The sequence below is a fragment of the Dryobates pubescens genome, chromosome 15 (assembly GCF_014839835.1).
Source record: "Dryobates pubescens isolate bDryPub1 chromosome 15, bDryPub1.pri, whole genome shotgun sequence".
Taxonomy (NCBI): Eukaryota; Metazoa; Chordata; class Aves; order Piciformes; family Picidae; genus Dryobates; species Dryobates pubescens.
Genome location: NC_071626.1, coordinates 24,143,789 through 24,164,831, shown reverse-complemented (window position 1 = coordinate 24,164,831; position 21,043 = coordinate 24,143,789). Strand labels below are relative to the sequence as shown.

Sequence of the window (21,043 nt, the reverse complement as noted above, 5' to 3'; positions counted from 1 at the left end):
GTTTGCTCTGGGTGCCTCCCGTGCAAGAGGCCCCTGCTCTCTGCAGCTGGGTGTTTTTCCCCCCCCCTCTCCATTTAACTAAGGGAGGCCAAGGTAATTAGTTTTCCTCTTTAATGTGCCTCCTGTCTTGTGTCAGTGCCATCAGCCATCCCCAAGGATGCGATGTGCTTTCACGTGGCTCCTGAGACTGTTATGTAACTCTGTGCTTCCGTTTAGGTTTCCCTGGCAGTCACTTGTCAGACAGATGTCTCCATTTCATCACAAGAGGCTTCATGGAGAAGTTCTGTGTTTTGGTTTTGCTGTTTGTTCTTGTGAGTGGGAGACTTTCCCCTCACAGCCATGAGGCAATCTGGCTTTCTGCTGTTTAGAATCATAGAATTGTTAGGATTGGAAGGGACCTCAAGGATCATCCAGTTCCACCCCCCCTGCCATGGGCAGGGACACTTCACACTACAGCAGGTTGCTCACAGCCACATCCAGCCTGGCCTTAAAAACCTCCAGTGATGGGGCTTCTACCATCTCCCTGGTGGTACCTCTCCTGAAGGTCCTGTGGGGGCCATCACATTGGTGGCAGGGCCTTGGAGGAAGAAGCAGCACTGTCTGTGTCACAGGGTGACAGCCAGCCTGGTGTAATCTTGTGTGCTGTGTCCTTGATAAACGTGGCCAGCTGCTTATTTGCAGTGACTGCTGGTGATGAGGAACTGTGTGTGGGAGGAGGGTTTTTTGGTGGTGGGTTTTTTGTTTTTGTTGTTTAACTTGATCCATGTGCAAGGTTTTGCACTGAAACAGGATGTGTAGTATCATGAGGGGTTTTTTTGGCTTTGTTTTGCTGACATTTAGTAACTAATTTCATCACAAGCTGTGCCTTTGGAGAGCAGCAGTGTTTGGTAGCTGAGAAGAACTAGGGCTAAAATAATGGAAGTGGACCTCTGTGGAGGCAAGTCTTTACTAGCAAAGACCCCGTGGCCTGCCAAAAAAAGTATGAAGTATGGAGGTGACAGAGTTGTGAAGTGGGATCCCCTCTTGTAAGGGGTTGAGCTGCAGGGGTCTATGGCTTTAGGGCTACCAACAGATACATAGTTTTGAGGTGAAGACATGAAGGTTTTGAGCCTGAATCCCTGGGAAGGGCAGTGGGAATTCCTGCCCTGCTTGGAACCTTTGAAAAGGGGGGTTTATTTTGCTCAGTGGGATGCTCCAGTTCAACCTCTGGGTGCTAGGAGACAGATCTGAGGGTCGTTACCTGACTGTAAAAGACCTTGGCCTCTTTTTTCACTCTGAGCTCAAAACAAGCCAGGAGCATGTCTTGGTGGTTCTCCCATCTTATCAGAGTTGGTGAGGGGTTTTATCTTCACACTGGTGCTTGTCTATTAATTCTATCTGCTTAAAAATCCACCTCTGGGTATGGCCAAGTGCCAAGAAGGGGCTCCCACTGCTGGGTGGGAAGGGCAGGTTTATGCTGGCAAGGGAGATGTGGGCAGGTGGAAACTACAAACTGCTCCAGGCTGGTTGGAACCAGATCCAGATGGCTCTGAAACCAGTGCTGCCACCTGGGGCATTGGAGCTCCAGCAGGTGGGAAGAACCTGCATGGCCCTCCCACTCCCCCAGCCAGGGAAGAGGGAAGGCAGCCTGGAAGGGGCTGGCTGATGAGGGGCATGGGCCACTCCCAGCCCTGGGGACAGCAGCCCACCCACCTGGGAGCACTAATAACTGGGACTGAATGGTGAAGGGAAGGATCAGGCACCAAGCTCCATGCTCAGGGGAGGGATTGGGATGGAGTAATCTGTGGTGAAAATGGAGGAAGCAGAACTGAGGACAGGGAGGGGCTTGGTGTTTGAAGTAGACGGAAGCTGGGGGGGGAAAAGACATTTGCTGTTCTGTTCTTCTGTGTTCTTTCCTGCGCCTTCAGTACCTGAATTGGTAAAGTGAAGTTTGTGTTAACTGCTGATAAATCAGTTTATGTTGCCCTGTGACGAGACTGCTTTGCCTGGGAAGCTGTTAGAGAGTATTTGTGACACCCAGCCCTGTCATGGCCCAGAACTGAGTAATGGGCAGGACTGTGGCAAGAGCCATGAACCTGGTCCTGACAACACATGGTGGTGGAAGTGACACAGCCAGTGCACGTCCAAGGGTGACTGTAGGCAGAACAATTGGAGAAAGGAGGGACCTGGGGAGACCATTGCTGTGTGGGAAGGTGGTTGGGAAGAGGTAGACAGGGGCCTCCTCCAAGCCTGTTGTGCCAGTGCCCTGCTGTAGTGCTGTCTCTGCATGTAGGATCCAGAAGCAGTGTCTGGGAAGCCACAGAGGGGTTGGCTGTGAAACATGGGGAGAGAGGTGGGCTACTGTGATGCAGCTGTGTGCTGGAGCTTGCCACATGCTGCAGATGGGGCTGCAGAGAGACTAGGACCACTTGGCAGAGCAGGGGAGTCAGGCTGATGGTATTTGTTGGAGTAACGTGCATTAACAAGTGCTGAGGATGGAGGGGAGGCTCTTGGTCAGAAGTGAGCAGTAGTGCTGAATTGTCTGGCTGGAGAGCTGTGTGTCAGGGAGGCCAGGCTGCAGCTGCAGGAGCAGCAAATGGCCTCAAAGTGATTGCCTCAGAGGGAGACCCTGACATCTCTGAGGGAAAACAGGACTGATGGCAATGTGAAAACAAAGCCCTCCAGGCAGCCTGAGTTGCAAGGTTAAGCAGACCTGTGATGAGAGTGCTGTTCCTCAAAGTGGGGGCACTCTCATGACAGTCCTTTGATCAAAATGAAATTACAGAAATGCTTAGCACTTGCAGCAGCAGCAGCTAGTGTCCCTGCAGTGGCTGTGACAGTGCTGGGAAGCTGGAGCAAATGGGATATGGCTTTTTGTCTTGGAAGAGCAGAGTTCTGGGCGGTTTGGGCTCTCTGCTACTTGCAAGCACTGCCCTGCACAAGGGAGGAAGACTTTTAGGATCTGCTAGTGAAGGGTTGTGTGGAGCAATGCCCCAATTCTGCTGATCTCACAGAGGAGACACCCCACAGAGGGACTGGGAAGAAGGAGGTAATCAACTGCAGTTACTTGGACTGCAGCATTGTGTTTACAGGCAAAGGGGAAGGGACCCTGAAAAAGAGTGATCACTGTGCTGTGGCCCAAGAGCTCCAAGGTCTGAGTGCAGTTATTGCCACACCGCTGGTATTGTCTGATAAGCTGCTGGGATGTCAAGGAGTGACTTGTATGTATTGTTCTGGAGTAAGAATGCCAGAAGATGGAGAGGAGATTAGCAGCAACATTAGCAAGGATCATGTTGGGCATCAAGCAGTATGGTTGACTTTTGAAAGGCGAAAAGAATGTGAAGGTTGTTGTGGTGTTGATCCTTGATAACTTTGCCTGCTGGGGAAGGGGGAGCTTTGTCATGTGTGTTATGTTGATACTGGTGAAATGTTAATTAAACTAGTCTGGTGTGCCAGGGACAAGGGATGGAGTTTTCATTAGCATTGTGATGATATTACAGGTGGAATTTATCTATCAAAAATGTCTTAATGTATCTTTCAGTGAGGTGAAGGGTGGAAGGTAGAGGACATAAATTGCAGGGATAGCAATGCTGACTTCTCTGGAGACCATGAACTGCTTGGTGTCAGTCAGTTACCTCTGACACTGATGTTAACACCCTGTCTCCTGCCACAATTTAAGCCCCCAGTGCCATGGGTAACCTATGATGGATAAGGTGTACCACTGAAAAGGGTGGTTTAAACCTTTGTCTCTCCCTGTACTGTAGCAAATGCTGTACCTTTGCTGTCCAGTGAAAATGTACATCTGTCTCAGCAGAGCTGTCTCACCTCAGTCTGGGCATTGCTGAGGGACTTAGAGACTGCTTCTTTCAGAAAGCTGTGAAACAAATGGTCTTGGATTACAAGGTTGTAAATGAAAGTGGAAGTTATGGAAAGGAAGTCCTAAGGTGCCTCATTTCATGAACAAAGGTTTGACTATTTTCCCATGAAACCCAATGCACAACTTTATGATTATGTGTTTGGTCACCTGCCCAGTAGGAGGAAACAAAGGTGACACAGCCGCAAAAGCAAATGCTGCCTCCTCATCTAGCCTGCTGGTGTTAAAGGAACTTGGTTTTGATGTCAGCTTGAGCTTGAGTGTTGTGTGAAAAGGATGTTTGGAGGTCTGTTCTTTGAGCCCCACTCTGCACATGTGCCCTGTGCCAGCTGTGCTCCAGAGTGGGTGTTTGTCAGGGTAGCAGGAGCGTGGGGATCGCAGGTGCCCAGCTCTGCTGTCACTGGGCTGCTGGAACTTGTGTCTGCACCGTGCACTTCGAGACTGGGATCTGCCAGAGGCAGAGAGGCTAAAGGGGTCGGTGGGCTTAGGCCTTTCCACTCTGCTGTTGGGGTGAGCAAGCTGTGGGAGGGCTTGGGGCCCCCAGCTGCAGCCCTGGGGCTGTGGGTCCAGGGCACTGGTGGGAGTGTGGATCTGTCAGTAGAGACGGTCGACCTGTGTTCCCAGGCAAATTGGCGCCCTAGGCCAGCGGTTTGGGCTCGGCACTGAGGGGCTGAGCTTCCCTTGCAGGCGGTGGGGTTGTGTGGGGTTTGAAATGCCCCTAGAACAGCTGCGGGCTGGCGTTCCTGGGCTGGCGGGCAGGGGGCAGAGGGCTCCTGTGAGGGCTGGCTGCCCCCTGGTGGCTGCCGGGGAAGTGCCGAGCAGCTCTGTTGTCCCAGGGAGCATCCGTGTCCCCCCCAGGAGCAGCTGACTGCAGGCCGCACCCTTGCTCGCGGAGCCGAAGCAGAGCGAGATAGAGCTGAACCAAGGGCAGCTCCCACGTGGACGCATGGATTGTGCTGAAGGCTGCTGTCTCGTTAGGTCTGTGAGAAAAGAACTCACTGCTGAAATTTATAACCAGTTTATTACAAAACAAAGGCAACACAGCGCTGGGCGCAGAGTGAGTTTGCTAGAGGCGCGCCCTAACGACACGAGTTGAACTGACAGAGACGGCAAACAGACATAGTCATATATTAAAACGTACCTATTCATAGATTCCCCAGCACGCTCCCACCCCTCTCCAGCAGGACTGAGACAAAACCTGCACTTTTGACCTGGCCAGTCTTTAGACCTGTTGGCGCCTCACCTTTCTCTCCCAGTACCCCACACAATACAGACCATAACCAACCAATCAGCCCAGTAATTCCCCTTGCAAAAGCCAAATATTCAAAACAATTTCTCACAGGTCAAATCTCTTTCGGCTGTGACTGGAGCTTAGGAGCTGGCTATGACTGAGTACAGAATCACAGGATTAGGGAAACATTCAGGTTGGAAAAGACCCTCAGGATCACCAAGTCCAACCCAGAACCCTACTCTACAAGGGTCACCCCTAAACCATAGCCCCAAGCACCACAGCCAAAACACCTTCAAACACATCCAGGCTTGGGGACTCCACCACCTCCCTGGCCAGCACATTCCAATGCCTGACCACTCTGCATGGGAAAAAAAGTTTCCTAATGTCCACTCTAACCCTGCCCTGCTGCAGCTTGAGGCTGTTCCCTCTTGTTCTATCACTAATTACCTAGGAGAAGAGACCAGCACCAAGCTCTCCACAACCTCCTTTCAGGTAGTTGTAGAGAGCCAGGAGGTCTCCCCTCAGCCTCCTCTGTTTCACACTAACCATCCCCAGCTCCTTCAGTCACTCTCCATCAGATTTATTCTCCAGGCCCTTCACAGCTTCCTTGACCTGCTCTGCCCTGGCTCCAGCACCTCCACATCTCTCTTGTACTGAGGTGCCCAAAACTCCTGGCTGCACCAGGCTGCGCCAGGGGAGGTTTAGGTTGGATGTTAGGAAGAAGTTCTACACAGAGAGTGATTGCCCATTGGAATGGGCTGCCCAGGGAGGTGGTGGAGTCGCTGTCATTGGAGGTGTTCAGGAGGAGACTTGATGGGGTGCTTGGTGCCATGGGTTAGTTGTTTGGGTGGTGTTGGATTGGTTGATGGGTTGGACGCGATGATCTTGAAGGTTTCTTCCAACCTGGTTTATTCTATTCTAAAACTGGACAGAGCCCCCGAGGTGTGGCCTCACCAGAGCTGAGTACAAGAGGGCAATCCCCTCCCTGCTCCTGCTGGACTAAGCATTGCTGATCCCAGCCAGGTTGCCATTGGCTTTCTTGGCTGCCTGGGCACACTGCTGGCTCCAATTCAATTACTTGTCAATTAGAACCCCTGGGTCCCTTTCAGCCAGCAGCTTTCCAGCCACACTGCCCTAAGCCTGTAGTGTTGCTTGGGGTTGTTGTGACCCAAGTGTAGGCCCTGGCACTTGGCCTTGTTGAAGCTCATCTTGTTAACCTTGGCCATGGATCCAATCTCTCCAAGTCCCTCTGGAGAGCCTCCCTACCCTTGTGCAGATCAGCACTCCCACAGGGAAGATAATTCCCTAGCAGAAAGGCTTTAGCAGCTGTGACTTAGAAGCAAAAGCCAAGGACAGCTGTGCAGGGTGTCTGAAATACAAAGCACATCTTTAACACAGAACAGCAAGTGAATTGTCCTTTTGTTTGGCTGCAGTAGCCTAACATCTGTTTCTGTACAGAAGCACTAAAGATACTTCTGTTATATCCCTCTGCTACATTTTGTTCCTGTCCCAGGGGGTACATTACATTCCCTTGGAAGTTTTAGTCTGAAAAAAATTCAGAGTTTTATCTGCAAGAAGCAGAATACTTAACTCAAAAATACTAGACTTAGTGAAGAACAAACTCAGTTCGTAATGTCAAATGGTGTTGGGGATCCAGCATCCTGCCTCACATCTCTGTGAGGTCTAGGCAGGACCATAAACACTTTCAAAGAAAAAGATTTTTCTGCTAAGGCAAGAAACTTTTATTTCACAGAATCACAGAGCATATCTGGTTGGAAGAGACCTCAAAGCTCACCCAGTCCAGCCTTTGACCCAGCACTGGAGGGTCAGCAGTAAACTGTGTCCCTAAGTTCCAGGTCTACACACTGCTTGAACATCTCCAGGGCTGGTGACTCCACCACTGCCCTGGGCAGACCATTCCAATGTCCGAGAACCCTCTCTGTGAAGGAATATTTCCTGAGATCCATCCTGAACTTGAAACCATTTCCTCTGGTCCTGTTGCTTGCCATCAAATAGAGGCTACCCCCTCCTTGCTCCAGCCTCCCTTCAGGGAGCTGTAGAGAGCAATGAGGTCTCCCCTCAGCCTTCTCCAGACTGAACACCCCCAGCTCCCTCAGATGTTCCTTGTAGCCCGGGTGCTCCTGGCCCTTCTCCAGCCTCATTGCCCTTCTCTGCATATGCTCCAGAACCTCGATATCCTTCCTGTAGTGAGGGGCCCTGAACTGAACACAGCACTCAGGGGATGACCACCTCCTGCCCTTGCTGGCCACAGTGTTTCTGATCCAGGCCAGGATGCCATTGGCTTTCTTGGCCACCTGGGCACTGCTGACTCATATTTAGTCAACTTTATCAACCATTACTCCCCTCCTCAAGTTGCAGCTTTCTAACCCCACATTCCCAGATCTGTAGTTTGCCATGGGGTTGTTGTGACCCAGGTGCAGGAGCTGGCACTTGAGCTTTTAAAATGTCATACAGTTAGCTTTGGCCCATGGGTCTTGCCTGTCCAGGTCCTGCTGCAAAGCCTTCCTTCCCTCTAGCAGATCAACATAGCCACCCAGCTTGGTATCATCTGCAGACTTACTGAGGGTGCACTCAGTCCCTGCATCCAGATCATTACTAAAGATATTAAAGAGGTGTAATGGGTTGGGACAGGTCCCCTCCCCACCACAGGCAGAAATAACGACTCAGGCAAACGGATTGCAAAAGTGATGAAAGTTTAAATAGAAAGCAGTGAATGTTACACAAAACCCAAAGCGCAGTGACAAAGAAAGATCCCATCCCCACCTGAGGGTGCATGCAAAACCCCCAGGGCTCCTTCTTCCCCCTCCCTCTGCTGGGCTAGTCTCAGCTGGCCAGGCCTGAGACTGCCCATCCCCCTGTGGCCTTGGGCCTAATCAGGCCCATGGCCGGGAGATCTCTCCCCCAGTTACCAAGTCTCGGAGAGGGAAGGAAAGAGAGAAGTGCCAGACTCCGCACTGGATCTTATAGTGGTGCAAAGAATTATGGTAGGAAATACACAATTTCCTGTGTCCATCCCTCTGGGCTGGACTTCTGGACACAGGAAGTGAATGCACCAGGGGGGCACCCAGCTCAAACTACAACAAGAGGGCAGGCCCCAGTCCTGAGCTCTGGGGAGCACCACTAGTGACTGGACGCCAGCCAGATTTAATTCCATTCACCACCACTCTTTTGCCCATCCATCCAGCCAGGTTTTTAGCCAAACCTTGTGCCATGAGTTCATGAAATGGAATCCATGGGAGACCATGTAAAAGGCTTTAGTAGAGTCCAGGTAGACAAGGTCCACAGCCCTTCCCTCCTCCATGAGGTGGGTCACCTTACTGTAGAAGGAGATGAAGTTAATCAGACAGGACCTGCCTTCCATAAACCCATGCTTCACTGTTGCATTTTAAAGACTTCTCTTCTCAAATATGCATGAAGTTGCAGGTGTAAGGTAGCAGGTAGCATTGTTTTTTACTCTTATGTGGAGTAAAGAAAAATGTTGCAGTGAGCAATAATCTGAAGCGTGTGGTGAAACCGCACTGTGCCCCAACGCCCCCGTCCTGCTGTTGTAGTCTGAGAGACAGGAGAGAGCCTGTGTGGCAGTCCTGCCCAGCATGCCCCTCTGGGCTTCCTACACAGGGACTTTTTATTTTAAGAAGGGGGTTGAGCAGTAAAAAAAGCCCTCTCTCAGTTATGGAGAGGGGAAGCTGTGGTAATGGTTGCAATAAGCAGTGTGAGCAATCTGGCAGTGTAGGCCTAGAGCCTGCCATGGTGGTAGGCTGTGTCCAGCATGGGTGCAGAAGTAGCTAGCAGCACAGCAGAATAGTGCTGTGCCGGCACCGTGTAACCAAAGCAGGACACTGGTAGCTATAAACACAGAGAGTTATCTCAGAATAACAGGACACACATGTGCATCAACAATCTTGCCTGTTATTACTGGTTAACCAATAATCTATAGGAATAGTGTGTGGTCACTCCTGAGGGGCCAATGAAGCCATGCCAGCAGTGCCCTCCGAGTTGATATAAGTTCTAAGGGTTTTCCTACTGTGCACTTTCCTCCATGCTTTTCTTACTAGCCTGTCAGCTCTACTGTCTGCTCTGTACCATGCTTTCACCATAGGCCTGAGCCATGGGCCTGCAATACTGAAGCAATAAAGGACAATACTAGATCATATTGATCAGATGTATTGACTCCATTCTCTGTCGTTGCTAAAGGAAACTCCAGGTTATCTCACACCTCCTAAGGAAGTTAATCTTTAGTTCACATTTCTCAGTTTGGTTCCCCCCCCCCCCCCTACTGCTCACAGCTGCTGCCTATCCTCCTTAGCCTGCTGTGTTGATGCAAGATAGTAGGAATGTCAATGTGTAGTTCAGAGTCTTTTTCATTCTGTATTTTGGCAGAGAATTATTACAGTGATGGAAGGTTCCACCTCAGCATGAGAAGAAACTTCTTTACAGTGAGGGTGATGGAGGCCTGGAGCAGGCTGCCCAGAGAGGTTGTGGAGTCTCCTTCTCTGGAGACTTTCAAAACCTACCTGGCTGCATTCCTGTGTGGACTACCCTGGGTCATCCTGGTTCCTCCTATCTCTGGAGGTCCCTTCCAACCTCTAACGTTCTGTGAATATTTAACTTAAATCAGCATACAGTTCACATTTTATTAGTTAGAATCATTTTACTGTAACCTTCTTTCAGATAAGAAACAACAAGAAAAAAATATATTACTGAATACATATCTTGTGACTTCACTGGCTGCAGGAGGAGATATACAAGAGAGCTAGACAAATTGATAAGAAGAATATCAGACCAAGCAGTAGATGATGAGGGCATGGTGTGACTGTCTTCAGTATTCTGCGTTGAAAGGGTACTCTTTGTGAGTTTTGCACCTGAAGGGAATAAAAGACTTGAGGTCAGACATCATCTTTAAGATGTATCAAGCTCTAGTGGGTGCTTAGAGTAGCTGCCAAGCCAGGATCAGAAGCATATAATTGTAGAATGGATTTGTTCCCTATTTGTTTTCTTGGATAGTGTGTGCTGTTAATACACTGGCAACAGGCAAGTCAATTTATCCTTCAGGCTCTCAGCATTCTAGGCAGTGTTAAAATACAAACCCTCCATGTATCCAGCATTCATATCTTGAGGGTTTGGAAAAGAAAAAAACCCAAACCCCATTTCTATGTTTGGAACAAAACTAGCAATGGGTAGATTCAGACTGGATGTTAGGAAGAAGTTCTTCCCCATGAGGGTGGTGAGACACTGGCACAGGTTGCCCAGGGAGGTAGTGGAAGCCTCATCCCTGAAGATGTTGAAAGCCAGGCTGGAGGTGGCTGTGAGCAACCTGCTGTAGTGTGAGGTGTCCCTGGCCATGGCAGGGGGGTTGGAACTGGATGATCCTTGAGGTCCCTTCCAACCCTAACAGTTCTGTGATTCTGTGAAAACACTGAATGCTACCACTTACGTTTTCATTGTAAAGGCTCTCCAGTTTCTGTTGAAGCTGAAAATAGTTGCCATCTCCTCTTCAGTCAGTTTGAAGTCAAACAGCTGACAAGAGAAACAGCTGGAAATTACCTCTGAACAAAGCAGAGGTTATAAGCAAATCCACAAAAGGAAAGGACAAGGCTACAAGGGAGGGGAGCTGGTTGGAAAGAATGACTGCACCATGGAGGAGGGAAAGGCATCTGGCTGTATTTTCAAGAATTCACTGACAGGAAGATAATACCCAAAGCTGCCAGCTTTCAGAAGATGCTTGTCAAGACATTAATGTTGCACTTGCCACTTATGGAGGATGCATCTTTCTGTCCTGTTCCAAAGGAGCATCTGCAAGATTTTTCACATTTCACTTAACCCAGTTGTGTCTTTTGAGATCCCAGTGACCAGTTTCAGTCAAGGGTCCCTGAACTAACAATTGAGCAACGTGGCTTATAGACACCAGGACTATTTTCTGAACAGAGCTTGCTCTACACAAGTCTGTTGTGGTGTGCCACCACACTTGACTACCAGCCAAATGCCATATGCCAATTCATCTGCAGAATAGGAGGCACCACGTAAAGCAACTGCTGAGATGAACAGCACGCCATTTCCAAAAGCTCTACTCACTCCTGCTCTCCAGCTGGAACCTTTTGTTAAACCCTTAGTAGAGCACAGGTAAACAGGTTGGGCTTGATGATCTCTGAGGTCTTTTCCAACCTTATTGATTCTATGATTCTATTTAGCCTGAAGAAGAGGAGGCTCAGGGGAGACCTTATTGCTCTCTACAACTACCTGAAGGGAGGTTGTAGCCAGGAGGGGGTTGGTCTCTTCTCCCAGGCAAGCAGCACCAGAACAAGAGGACACAGTCTGAAGCTGTACCAGGGGAAGTTTAGGCTGGAGGCGAGGAAGAAGTTCTTCACAGAGAGAGTTGTTGGCCATTGGAATGTGCTGCCCAGGGAGGTGGTGGAGTCACCGTCCCTGGAAGTGTTCAAGAGGGGATTGGATGTGGCACTTGAAGCCATGGTTTAATTAGTCAGGAGGTGTTGGGTGACAGGTTGGACTTGATGATTTCTGAGGTCTTTTCCAACCTCATTGATTCTATGATTCTAAACAGAGAGAAAAAGCCCAGCCCTCTTGCATGAGGAGGACTTGGGAAAGGTGAGAAAGGATTACTGCCTGCTCTGCAGGGAAAAGGCACAGCATGCCTGAAGGGCAGCACCCAGGTCACTCCTGAGGACTCACCTGGAAGTTCTCCACAATGCGCTGTGGTGTGACAGACTTGGGAATCACAATCACATTTCTCTGGATCTGGAAGCGAAGCAGAACCTGCAGGAACAGACAACTGAGTCATTTCTCCTGCTCTGGAGGAAGCAGAGCCTGTTCCAGCAGCTGCTTTCCCTGAGCCATGCCCACTTCTGCAGAGCTGCACTTCAAATATTTTCTGCCCCTCTGGCCCAAGTAGCACTTCCAAAAGAAAAAAGAGAAGTGGTGGACCTTCACATGGAAGACCTCCTTTCCCATCCTTCCCACCTGGACTTTTATCAAGGTTTCATTCTATCCTCTGCAATAGGACTAGAACGTGACAGCATTTGAAGATGAGCCAAGAAAATGTTTCTCATAGCTGGACAGAGCCATTGCAAGCATTTGTTGCAGGTTCACACAGTAAACAAACCTGCATTGCTTCTTAACACCACAGAAGAGTGCCTTAGGTGACAGGGGATGAAGAGCCAGCCTGGCCTCCATGTTGTCATTAGCTGTCCTGTGTTATAGGAAAGAGTCTGTCTGGCTCACTGTCTGGCACCTACGTACTTGTGCTGTGGTTTTGTTGTGCTTGGTTGCAATCTCTTTGATCCTGGGGTCATCCATAATGGAGGGATCCTCTGGCGTAGCCCTACAGAGGAAAGACAGCAACAGACATCAGCATTTAGGTGACTGATTAATGGTGCCCTTACTGTCTCAGTTCTGCCAGCCTAATCCAGGCCAGCCTCTCACAAACTGCAGGGCTGCCTTACCATGGCCTGTCAGGAGAGCCAAGTGGACTGTAGGCTGTCACAGCAATCCCTTTGGACTGACAGTACTTGACCAGCTTCTCCTGGGTAAGGTATGGATTACATTCAACCTGCCAACACAAGAGTACAGAGGCTGGTGGTGATTTAACTGCTGTAACTCACTCCAGGGATGCTCTCTAATGCGCTTAAAGGTAATGTCTTGTCCTTATGTGTCCTTTTACAGTAAGGCTTCTCTGGCTCTTTGCTGTGAGAAGGGAGCATTTCAGAAGGCTCCTCTTTGGGTTCTTTGGCCCTGAGAAGGCATGTTCTGAGGTGATTCTTGGAGGTTTTTAAGCAGTAGTTTGTCAAATTCTGAGAAGTCCAGTGGTGTTTGTATTCAGTCCTAATGTGGAGTGGCACTAGTAGTGTTACAGAATAATTACAGAATAAACCAGGTTGGAAAAGACCTTGGAGATCATTGACTCCAACCTATCACCCAACACCATCTAATCAACTAAACCATGGCACCAAGTGCCTCATCCAGGCTCTTCCTAAACACTTCCAGGGATGGTGACTCCACCACCTCCCTGGGCAGCACATCCCAAGGCCAATCTCTCCTTCTGGGATGAATTTCCTCCTAGCATGCAGCCTAAACCTCCCCTGGCATAGCTTGAGACTGTGTCCTCTTGTTCTGGTGCTGGTTGCCTGGGAGAAGAGGCCAACCCCCTCCTGGCTACAACCTCCCTTCAGGTAGCTATAGAGAGCAAGAAGGTCTCCCCTGAGCCTCCTCTTCTGCAGGCTAAGCAACCCCAGCTCCCTCAGCCTCTCCTCACAGGGCTGTGCTCCAGACCCCTCCCCAGCTTTGTTGCATCTGCTCTGTTCTCCCTTCCCCTCTGTTCTTGTCACAGAAGCTCCTCTCTTGTGACTTTGCATGCAAGGGTTTGATAGATGGCTGTAGTTTTGGACAGATACCTTTTTCTTTTAGCTTGCTCTTTGGTAGGGAAAGTACTAAAATATTGTTAGGACTGATAAGCTCTGGTGATTAGTGCTCTTGGTGAGCCTGCAAGAATGACTGAATTCAGAACTGTAAGGGATGGCTGAATCTGTACAAGACTTGGAGAAATAAGCATTCATAGCAGGTTATGTAGCTGCTGTCTACCAGAGGGCAGGTGCTGCTACATGCAGACAACAACTAGGTGTTTTTTATGGGTTTTGGTGGGGTTTTTTTGTATGCATGCATGTATACATACATTTTTGTGGTGGGCTGAAGTTTCCCCCCAGCACTAACTTTGCAGGACCAACTCAATTAGAAGCAAATGAAGCTGTATTTACAAGCAAGAACTACACTCTACAATGGAATGCAATGAACACATTTATTTACTACAATTGTGCCTCATTTGCTGCAATGGCAGTTGCAAATGCTCAGTTTTTGTATGACCTGACTGGAGTCACACCTGACAGAAGAACTGGAGCAACCCTCAGCTTATCTACAAAGTCAGACACTTGTCTTGTATCTGGAAAAGTTTGTTTACAGTAGTATAGGCTAGAAGGTGTTCTCAGTGCTGTAAATCAAATGCTAGGACACGAAACACTATCGTGACATGTAGTGTTACACTTCATATTGCACAATTTTACTGGGGTTACTGCCTGCTTCAGCATGAGCCAGCAGTTGTTTCTGATGCATGCCAGGATGCCATTGGCCTTCTTGGCCACACTGCTGGCTCATGTCCAGCAGGCTGCTGAACTGCTGGCTCATGATGAAGTAGGCAATAAACCCCAGTAAAATTGTGGGGCAGTGTGGCTGGAGAGCTGCTGGCAGAAAGGGACAAGCAACTGAATATGAGCCAGCAGTGTTCCCAGGTGGCCAAAAAAGCCAATGGCATCCTCCTGGGGTTGGAAATGCCATATCCAGCAAGAGCAGGGAGGGAATTGTCCTCTTGTACTCAGCTCTAGTGAGGCCACATCTTGACTGTTGTGTGCAGTTTTGGGTACTTCAGGAGAGATGTGGAGGTGCTGGAGGCAGGGCAGAGGAGGGCAAGGAAGCTGCGAAGGGCCTGGAGAATAAATCTTATGGAGAGTGACTGAAGGAGCTGGGGATGGTTAGTGTGAAACAGAGGAGGCTGGGGGCAGACCTCATGGCTGTCTGAAAGGAGGTTGTGGAGAGGTTTGTGCTGGTCTCTTATCACAGGTAATTAGTGAGGGAGTGAGGGAATGGCCTCTTGCTGCACTAAGGCAGGATTAGACTAGACATTAGGAAGAATTTGTTCCCATGCAGAGTGGTCAGGCATTGGAATGTGCTGCCCAGGGAGGTGGTGGAGTCCCCAAGCCTGGATGTGTTTGAAGGTGTTTTGGCTGTGGTGCTTGGGGCTATGGTTTAGGGGTGATCCTTGTAGAGTAGGGTTCTGGGTTGGACTTGGTGATCCTGAGGGTCTTTTCCAACCTGAATGTTTCTGTGACTCTGAGCTTCTGTCCTCATGTGTAGCCAGAAATCATCATAGGATGTTAACCTGTTACCTACTTTGTTCTCCCTTTCTCCATCTCCTTACTCAGCTGTAATCAGATCTCTATAATCCCTGACAGCTATTCACCTGCAGTCACCTAGCAGCTCACCTGGTTATTTGCAGGCTTGTACTTCAGTCCTGGCTTGTTCAGGATTCTTTCAATCTGCTCATGGTTAAAGTTGGAGACACCAATGGCTTTTACCAGGCCAGCATCCACCAGCTCTTCCATGGCCTAACAGAAAGTGGAGCAAAGTCATCACACAGTGCAGAAGATATGGCCTCAATACATTCTTCCTGGTATGCTTTTCTTCACAGAAAGGGAAAGAGCTGTTTGGTGTGTTGAAGTTTGTCTCCTGGAGGAAAGGTGCACACTGGTGTAATTGTGGGGTGTGTTCCATCTTCAGATGGCAGAAGTCCACAGAGTTATTTACACATGGAAAATAATCAACCTTCTGTTGATCCAACACTGGAGGGCTGTACTCCAGGCTGTAGGCAAGAACACAGCCTAATATACCTTCATTCTTCCAAAGTGTATTAGAACAGTTCAGAAAGTGTAGTGAAGACAGTTCTGTGGTTGCTACAGTCAACCTGGTCTGCAGCTCCACTGCTTGATGAAGCATTTATGTTTTGAAGAGCTACATCATTTACTATGCCATGAATCTGCAAGAATTGGGACTGCTGAAGGTGGTAAAAGCATGAAAAAGGCTGCCAAGGACAGACTACTCTCCTCCCCCCACCGTGGCTGAACTTACCTCCCATGTCTGTAGAAGATCTGTGTTGCTGGTTATTGACATTCCTTTATCATCCATGGGAAACAGCTCCTCTCCTGCCTGCCAGTGACAGAAAACACTTTTGAAACACTCTTTGGTGGGAAGTTAATACTGTGACAACTGAGGGCTATGATAGCCTTAAGTTCTAGTACAGAAAGAACTAATAATTCATAGAACGGCTTGGGCTGAAGGGATCATCTAGTTAGAATACATAGAATACACCAGGTTGGAAGAGACCTCCAAGATCATCGCGTCCAACCCATCAACCAATCCAACACCACCCAAACAACTAACCCATGGCACCAAGCACCCCATCAAGTCTTCTCCTGAAAACCTCCAGTGATGGCGACTCCACCACCTCCCCAGGCAGCCCATTCCAATGGGCAATCACTCTTTCTGTATAGAACTTTTTCCTAACATCTAGCCTGAACCTCCCCTGGCGCAGCCTGAGACTGTGTCCTCTTGTTCTGGTACTGGCCGCCTGGGAGAAGAGACCAACATCCGTCTGTCTACAACCTCCCTTCAGGTAGTTGTAGAGAGCAATAAGGTCACCCCTGAGTCTCCTCTTCTCCAGGCTAAGCAACCCCAGCTCCCTCAGCCTCTCCTCGTAGGGCTTGTGTTCCAAACCCCTCACCAACTTTGTTGCTCTTCTATGGACTCGTTCCAGCAAGTCAACCTCCTTCCTAAACTGAGGGGCCCAGAACTGGACACAGTACTTGAGGTGCGGCCTAACCAGTGCAGTGTACAGGGGCAGAATGACCTCCCTGCTCCTGCTGGCCACACTGTTCCGATGCAGGCCAGGATGCCATTGGCCCTCTTAGCTGCCTGGGCACACTGCATCAGCCATCAGCAGGGGCACTTCCCTGTGCAGCTTCCCTGTAGGCAACCTTCAGGCACTGAAAGGCCACTATAAGGTCTCACTGGAGCCTTGTCTTCTCCAGGCTGAAGAGACTCAATTTCCTCAGCCTGCCTTCATAGCTCTCTGGTCATCTTTGTGGCCCTCTCCAACAGAGCCACATGGTCCTTATGTTGGGGGCTCCAGAGCTGGACACAGTACTCCATGTGGGGTCTCAAAGGAGCAGACTAGAGGGGCAGAATCACTTCCTTTGACCTGCTGGCCACTTATCTTTTGATACTGCCCAAGGCTCCTGCAACCAAGGTCAGCTCAATTGGTAGTATATTAAGGACTATATAAAGACAGAAATGGAAGCCAGGAGCATTTTCTTTTGCTTTGCTATTCTGTAACATGCAGAGGAAAGAAGTTCTATCAGGCAGCAAAGTACAGCCCTCCTGCCCACAAAATAAGAGGCTAAGTCATTGGCAGACAATGCATAGCCAAAAGTAAAGCAGCACAACTCAAGCTTGCAGCCAGGAGGCCTGATCTTAGTGCTAGGTCTGCATCTCCCCCTATCACAAGGGCAGAGGACACTGTACAGGCAGTGATCTCAGGCGCAGAGATCAAGAGTCTGTCTCACGTGGCCAGAGTCAAGCTGAATGAGCAGCTCTGGAGCAGTGTGGTACACACAGTGGACACGTGGTCTTTCTGGACTGGAGCAGCACTACTGCTGCAGTTGTTATTGGCAGGGAAAGCCAAGGGCATTGCTGTTACTGTACCTTGAACCCAATAGGCCAGTGCATGAGGTAGAGATCCAGGTAATCCAGCTTCAGGTTAGCAAGAGTCTTCTGACAGCCTTCCTTCACCAGAGGCTTTTCATAAAATGTGCACCAGAGCTAGAGGCAAAAAGCCAAAGCACACTGTGACCTCCTGGGTTAAAGCTCTTGGAACCCTTCTGTCCTGTTGTTGATAGGGGAGTGACTGGGAGTGTTATTCTATTCTAGTGCTCTTCAGATAGGGCTTGCACTGTGAGCAGGACTGGCTGATGGCTACTAATACCGAGGGCATTATGTGCCGTGGTGGCATATGTGATCAAACAGGAAACTGATTCTGTTCCATTAGTCAAGACATAAAAGCCTTTATTACAGCCAGATAAGGGCTAAAGAGCTCTTTTAAAGTTGATCATTTCAGTGGTGAGCTAAATACAAGGTTTCCTGCCAAAGCACAGTAAAAGAACAGCACCCTTTCTGGAACCATTTGAGCTTAGTATATTCTTTGAACAGTTCTAGAAAAATCATAGAATGGTCTGGGTTGATAGGGACCTCCAAAGCTCATCCAGTCCATCCCCCTCTGCAATCAGCAGGGACACCCTCCACTAGATCAGGTCGCTCAGAGCCTTGTCAAGCCTGACCTTGAATATTGCCAGGGATGGGGCTCAACTACCTCCCCTGAGCAACCTGTTCCAGTGGTCTACCACCCTCATGGTGCAGAACTTGTTCTTAACATCCAATCTAAATCTGCTCTTCTCTAGCCTGAAGCCATTGCCCCTCGTTCTATCACTACAGACCTCTGTAAACAGTCTCTCTCCATCCTTCTTGTAGCCTCCTTCAGGTACTGGAAGGCTGCTATTAGGTATCCCTGGAGCCTTCTCTTCTGCAGGCTGAACACACCCAGCTCCCTCAGCCTGTCCTCATAGCAGAGGTGCTCCAACCCCCGATCATTTTTGTGGCCCTCCTCTGCACCCTCTCCATCAGCTCCAGAAGATGCAGAGTAGATGTTAGATAACTCTCTACAAGGTGACAAAAAGAAGCTTCCATCACCATTGACCTATGCTATGCTCTGAATTACTCCATGCTCTAGCAGACAGCTTTTTGCTACTGCTCTTAATGTCCCCCTATGAACATGTTCAAGGCAGGCTGCCCCCCCTTTATCCTAGGTCACCAGGTCCTTACCTTACTGACAACGAAGAGGTCTTCTCGTTTCACAACACCTTCCTTGATTTTCTGCTGGATCCCTTCTCCAATTTCACTCTCATTCTGGTACACGTAGGCACAGTCGAAGTGGCGGTACCCAGCGTCAATGGCAGCCATCACTGCAGCTCTCACTTGCCCAGCTGAGGACTGGAAAAAAAAAAGTATCTTAAGATCCCAAATTAAAGCATACAGCTCATTTCCTAAAGAGTCACATACAAAGGGATTTTAAGAAGAGTTATCCCATCCAGTGTTCTTGAAGCTACATTCATCTCACAAACAGCTCCAGAGCCTGAGGCCAGCATCTGGCCATTTATTCATAGCCCTACTCCCACACAAGTTCAGCCCAACAGCCAGGTGGAGCGGAGGCTGGTGTCCCAACACCAGGACAGTGCTCCAGGGCTGCACAAGGGGCAATCACATTTTGTGTCAGGGAGCTCTGCAATCCCTCCTGCTCGGCACTCCTCGCTTCCCAGTGCTGGGACAGAGAGAAGCAGCAACCACTCATCTGGAAGAATTTTAGTTTGATGGAGAGGGCATAGTCTGCACTTGACCATCCACAGCCCATACCATGCCCAGCTCCTCTCCTCAGTACATTGCACCTGTAAATTCAAAGGTGACATCAGAGATGGATGCCTTCAGAGATGGAAGAGGCGTGCATTTCTAGGCGTTTCTAAACCCTGAAAGGACACCTAAGCTGTGCACAAAGACATGTTGGCATATCTTGTTCACACAAGTCCAGTAATGTTTGCTTTCAGACGAAGTACAGGTGGTGCTTTTGTAGCCATCGTAAGGGTGGTGCAAAACTCTTTGTCAGAACTTGCTTGAAACGCACGAATGGTCTTTTAAAGCCGCATCTTGTTACCAAAGGATTCCAGGTAACCTCACCCCGGGTTTAAGTTACTCATCCCAGAACAGCAAGAGAGCCAGGAGCCCCTCTGTAGCTGCAGGCGAGCAGGGAGGGAGGGCACCGGGAGCTCTCCGGAGCCCGGCAGGGCAGCTGCCGCGAGGGAGGAAAGGAGCCACTTCCCACGGCCCCGGGACTCTCGAGGGACGGTGGGGAAGGCGGCGGCAAGAAGGACAGCAAGCTGGGGAGATAAATAGCTGAAAAGCAGCGCGGGGCGCCGCCCGCGGGCACTGCCGGACCGAGAGGGCAATCCCGGCGAGGCGCGACCGGGATGTCGGTGGCACCGGCAGCACTGCGCTCGGGCCCGCGTCCCCGAGCCAGGCGGGGCTGCCCCTACCCACACCGCTCTGGAAGCCCCCAGGTGGAGCTGGGACCCGGTGCGGATCCAGCTCCTGCCGGGAACGAGGGGCCGGGGACGACACCGGCGTGCCCATTACCTTCCATGTGCCCAGCCCCACGAGAGGCATTTTGGCCCCGGTATTCAGCTGCACGCAGGTCGCCATGTCCCCGTACGAAAATGCTGCTGAGCGGCACTCACGGCGGAGCCCCTTTAATAGCTGACCGGTCGTCCCCGCCCCGGAACCCGCCCGGGGACAGCCACCGCCTTCCCAGCGGCTCTGCTCGGTTACACCGGGCTGCGCTGGCTTGGTGCCGCTTGTCTCCGGGTCCGCTTTCTCTGCGGCTAGGTCTTGTGAGCCCTTGGGCGCAAGCAGGGTGTCCCCGCGGCCAGGCTCTTGCGGAGGTCCTGTGGGGCGAGTGGTCGATGTGAATTTGGGAGTTTTCAGCCTCCAGTGCCCCTCTGAAGGTGGGACAGGTGCAGCATATGCTTGTGTTAATAGAGGGAAAGAGAGCTGTTTGGTGAGACTAATGTAGAAGGATATTATTTTACAAGGTTTCTTCAGGGTTTTCTGAAAGTTGCAGAAGAACAGTGAGTTGTTAGTGAACATCATGCTAGGGCTCCTCTCCTATGGAGACAAAGAGTTGAGGCTATTCAGTCTGGAGAAGAGAAGGCTCTGAGGAGACCTTACTGTGGCCTTCCAGTATCTGAAGGGGGCCTACAGGAAAGCTGGGGAGGGACTTTTTAGGGTGTCAGGGAGTGATAGGACTGGGGGGAATGGAGCAAAACTAGAAATGGGTAGATTCAGACTGGGTGTTAGGAAGAAGTTCTTTTACATGAGGGTGGTGAGACACTGGCACAGGTTGCCCATCCCTGGAGGTGTTGAACCCCCAGGGATCAGTGCTGGGCCCCATCCTCTTTAACATCTTCATTGATGATATGGATGAGGGGGTTGAGTCAGTCATCAGCAAGTTTGCAGATGACACCAGGTTGGGAAAGGATGTTAGTCAGTTAGAGGGAAGAAGGGCTCTGCAGAGGGACCTCGACCGACTGGACAGCTGGGCAGAGTCCAACAGGATGGCATTCAACAAGTCCAAGTGCCAGGGGCTGCACTTTGGCCACGGCAGCCCCATGCAGAGCTACCGGCTGGGGTCAGAGTGGCTGAGAGCTGCCAAACAGAGAGGG

General features: G+C 50.1%; 1 protein-coding gene across 1 annotated transcript; it reads right to left on the bottom strand.

The window, feature by feature from the left end:
- Positions 1-10,612: 10,612 nt before the first annotated feature.
- LOC104304685 (aldo-keto reductase family 1 member B1-like) lies at positions 10,613-20,048 on the bottom strand. The gene is made up of 9 exons (XM_054168167.1): positions 19,959-20,048; positions 18,597-18,764; positions 17,424-17,540; positions 15,792-15,869; positions 15,149-15,271; positions 12,563-12,669; positions 12,360-12,441; positions 11,793-11,876; positions 10,613-10,700 (listed from the first exon to the last, which is right to left on the bottom strand). The coding sequence occupies exons 1-9, from the start codon at positions 20,022-20,024 to the stop codon at positions 10,668-10,670; spliced, it is 858 nt and encodes a 285-aa protein (XP_054024142.1). The 5' UTR covers positions 20,025-20,048; the 3' UTR covers positions 10,613-10,667.
- Between the last annotated feature and the right edge of the window lie 995 nt (positions 20,049-21,043).

Coding starts and splice junctions, on each gene's coding strand:
- LOC104304685 (XM_054168167.1), bottom strand. CDS start 20,024: ATGGCGACCTGCGTGCAGCTGAATACCGGGGCCAAAATGCCTCTCGTG. Junction 18,765..19,958: donor TGGGGCTGGGCACATGGAAG/GTAATGGGCACG, acceptor TTTTTTTTCCAG/TCCTCAGCTGGGCAAGTGAG. Junction 11,877..12,359: donor ACAACAAAACCACAGCACAA/GTACGTAGGTGC, acceptor CTGTTCCTGCAG/GTTCTGCTTCGCTTCCAGAT.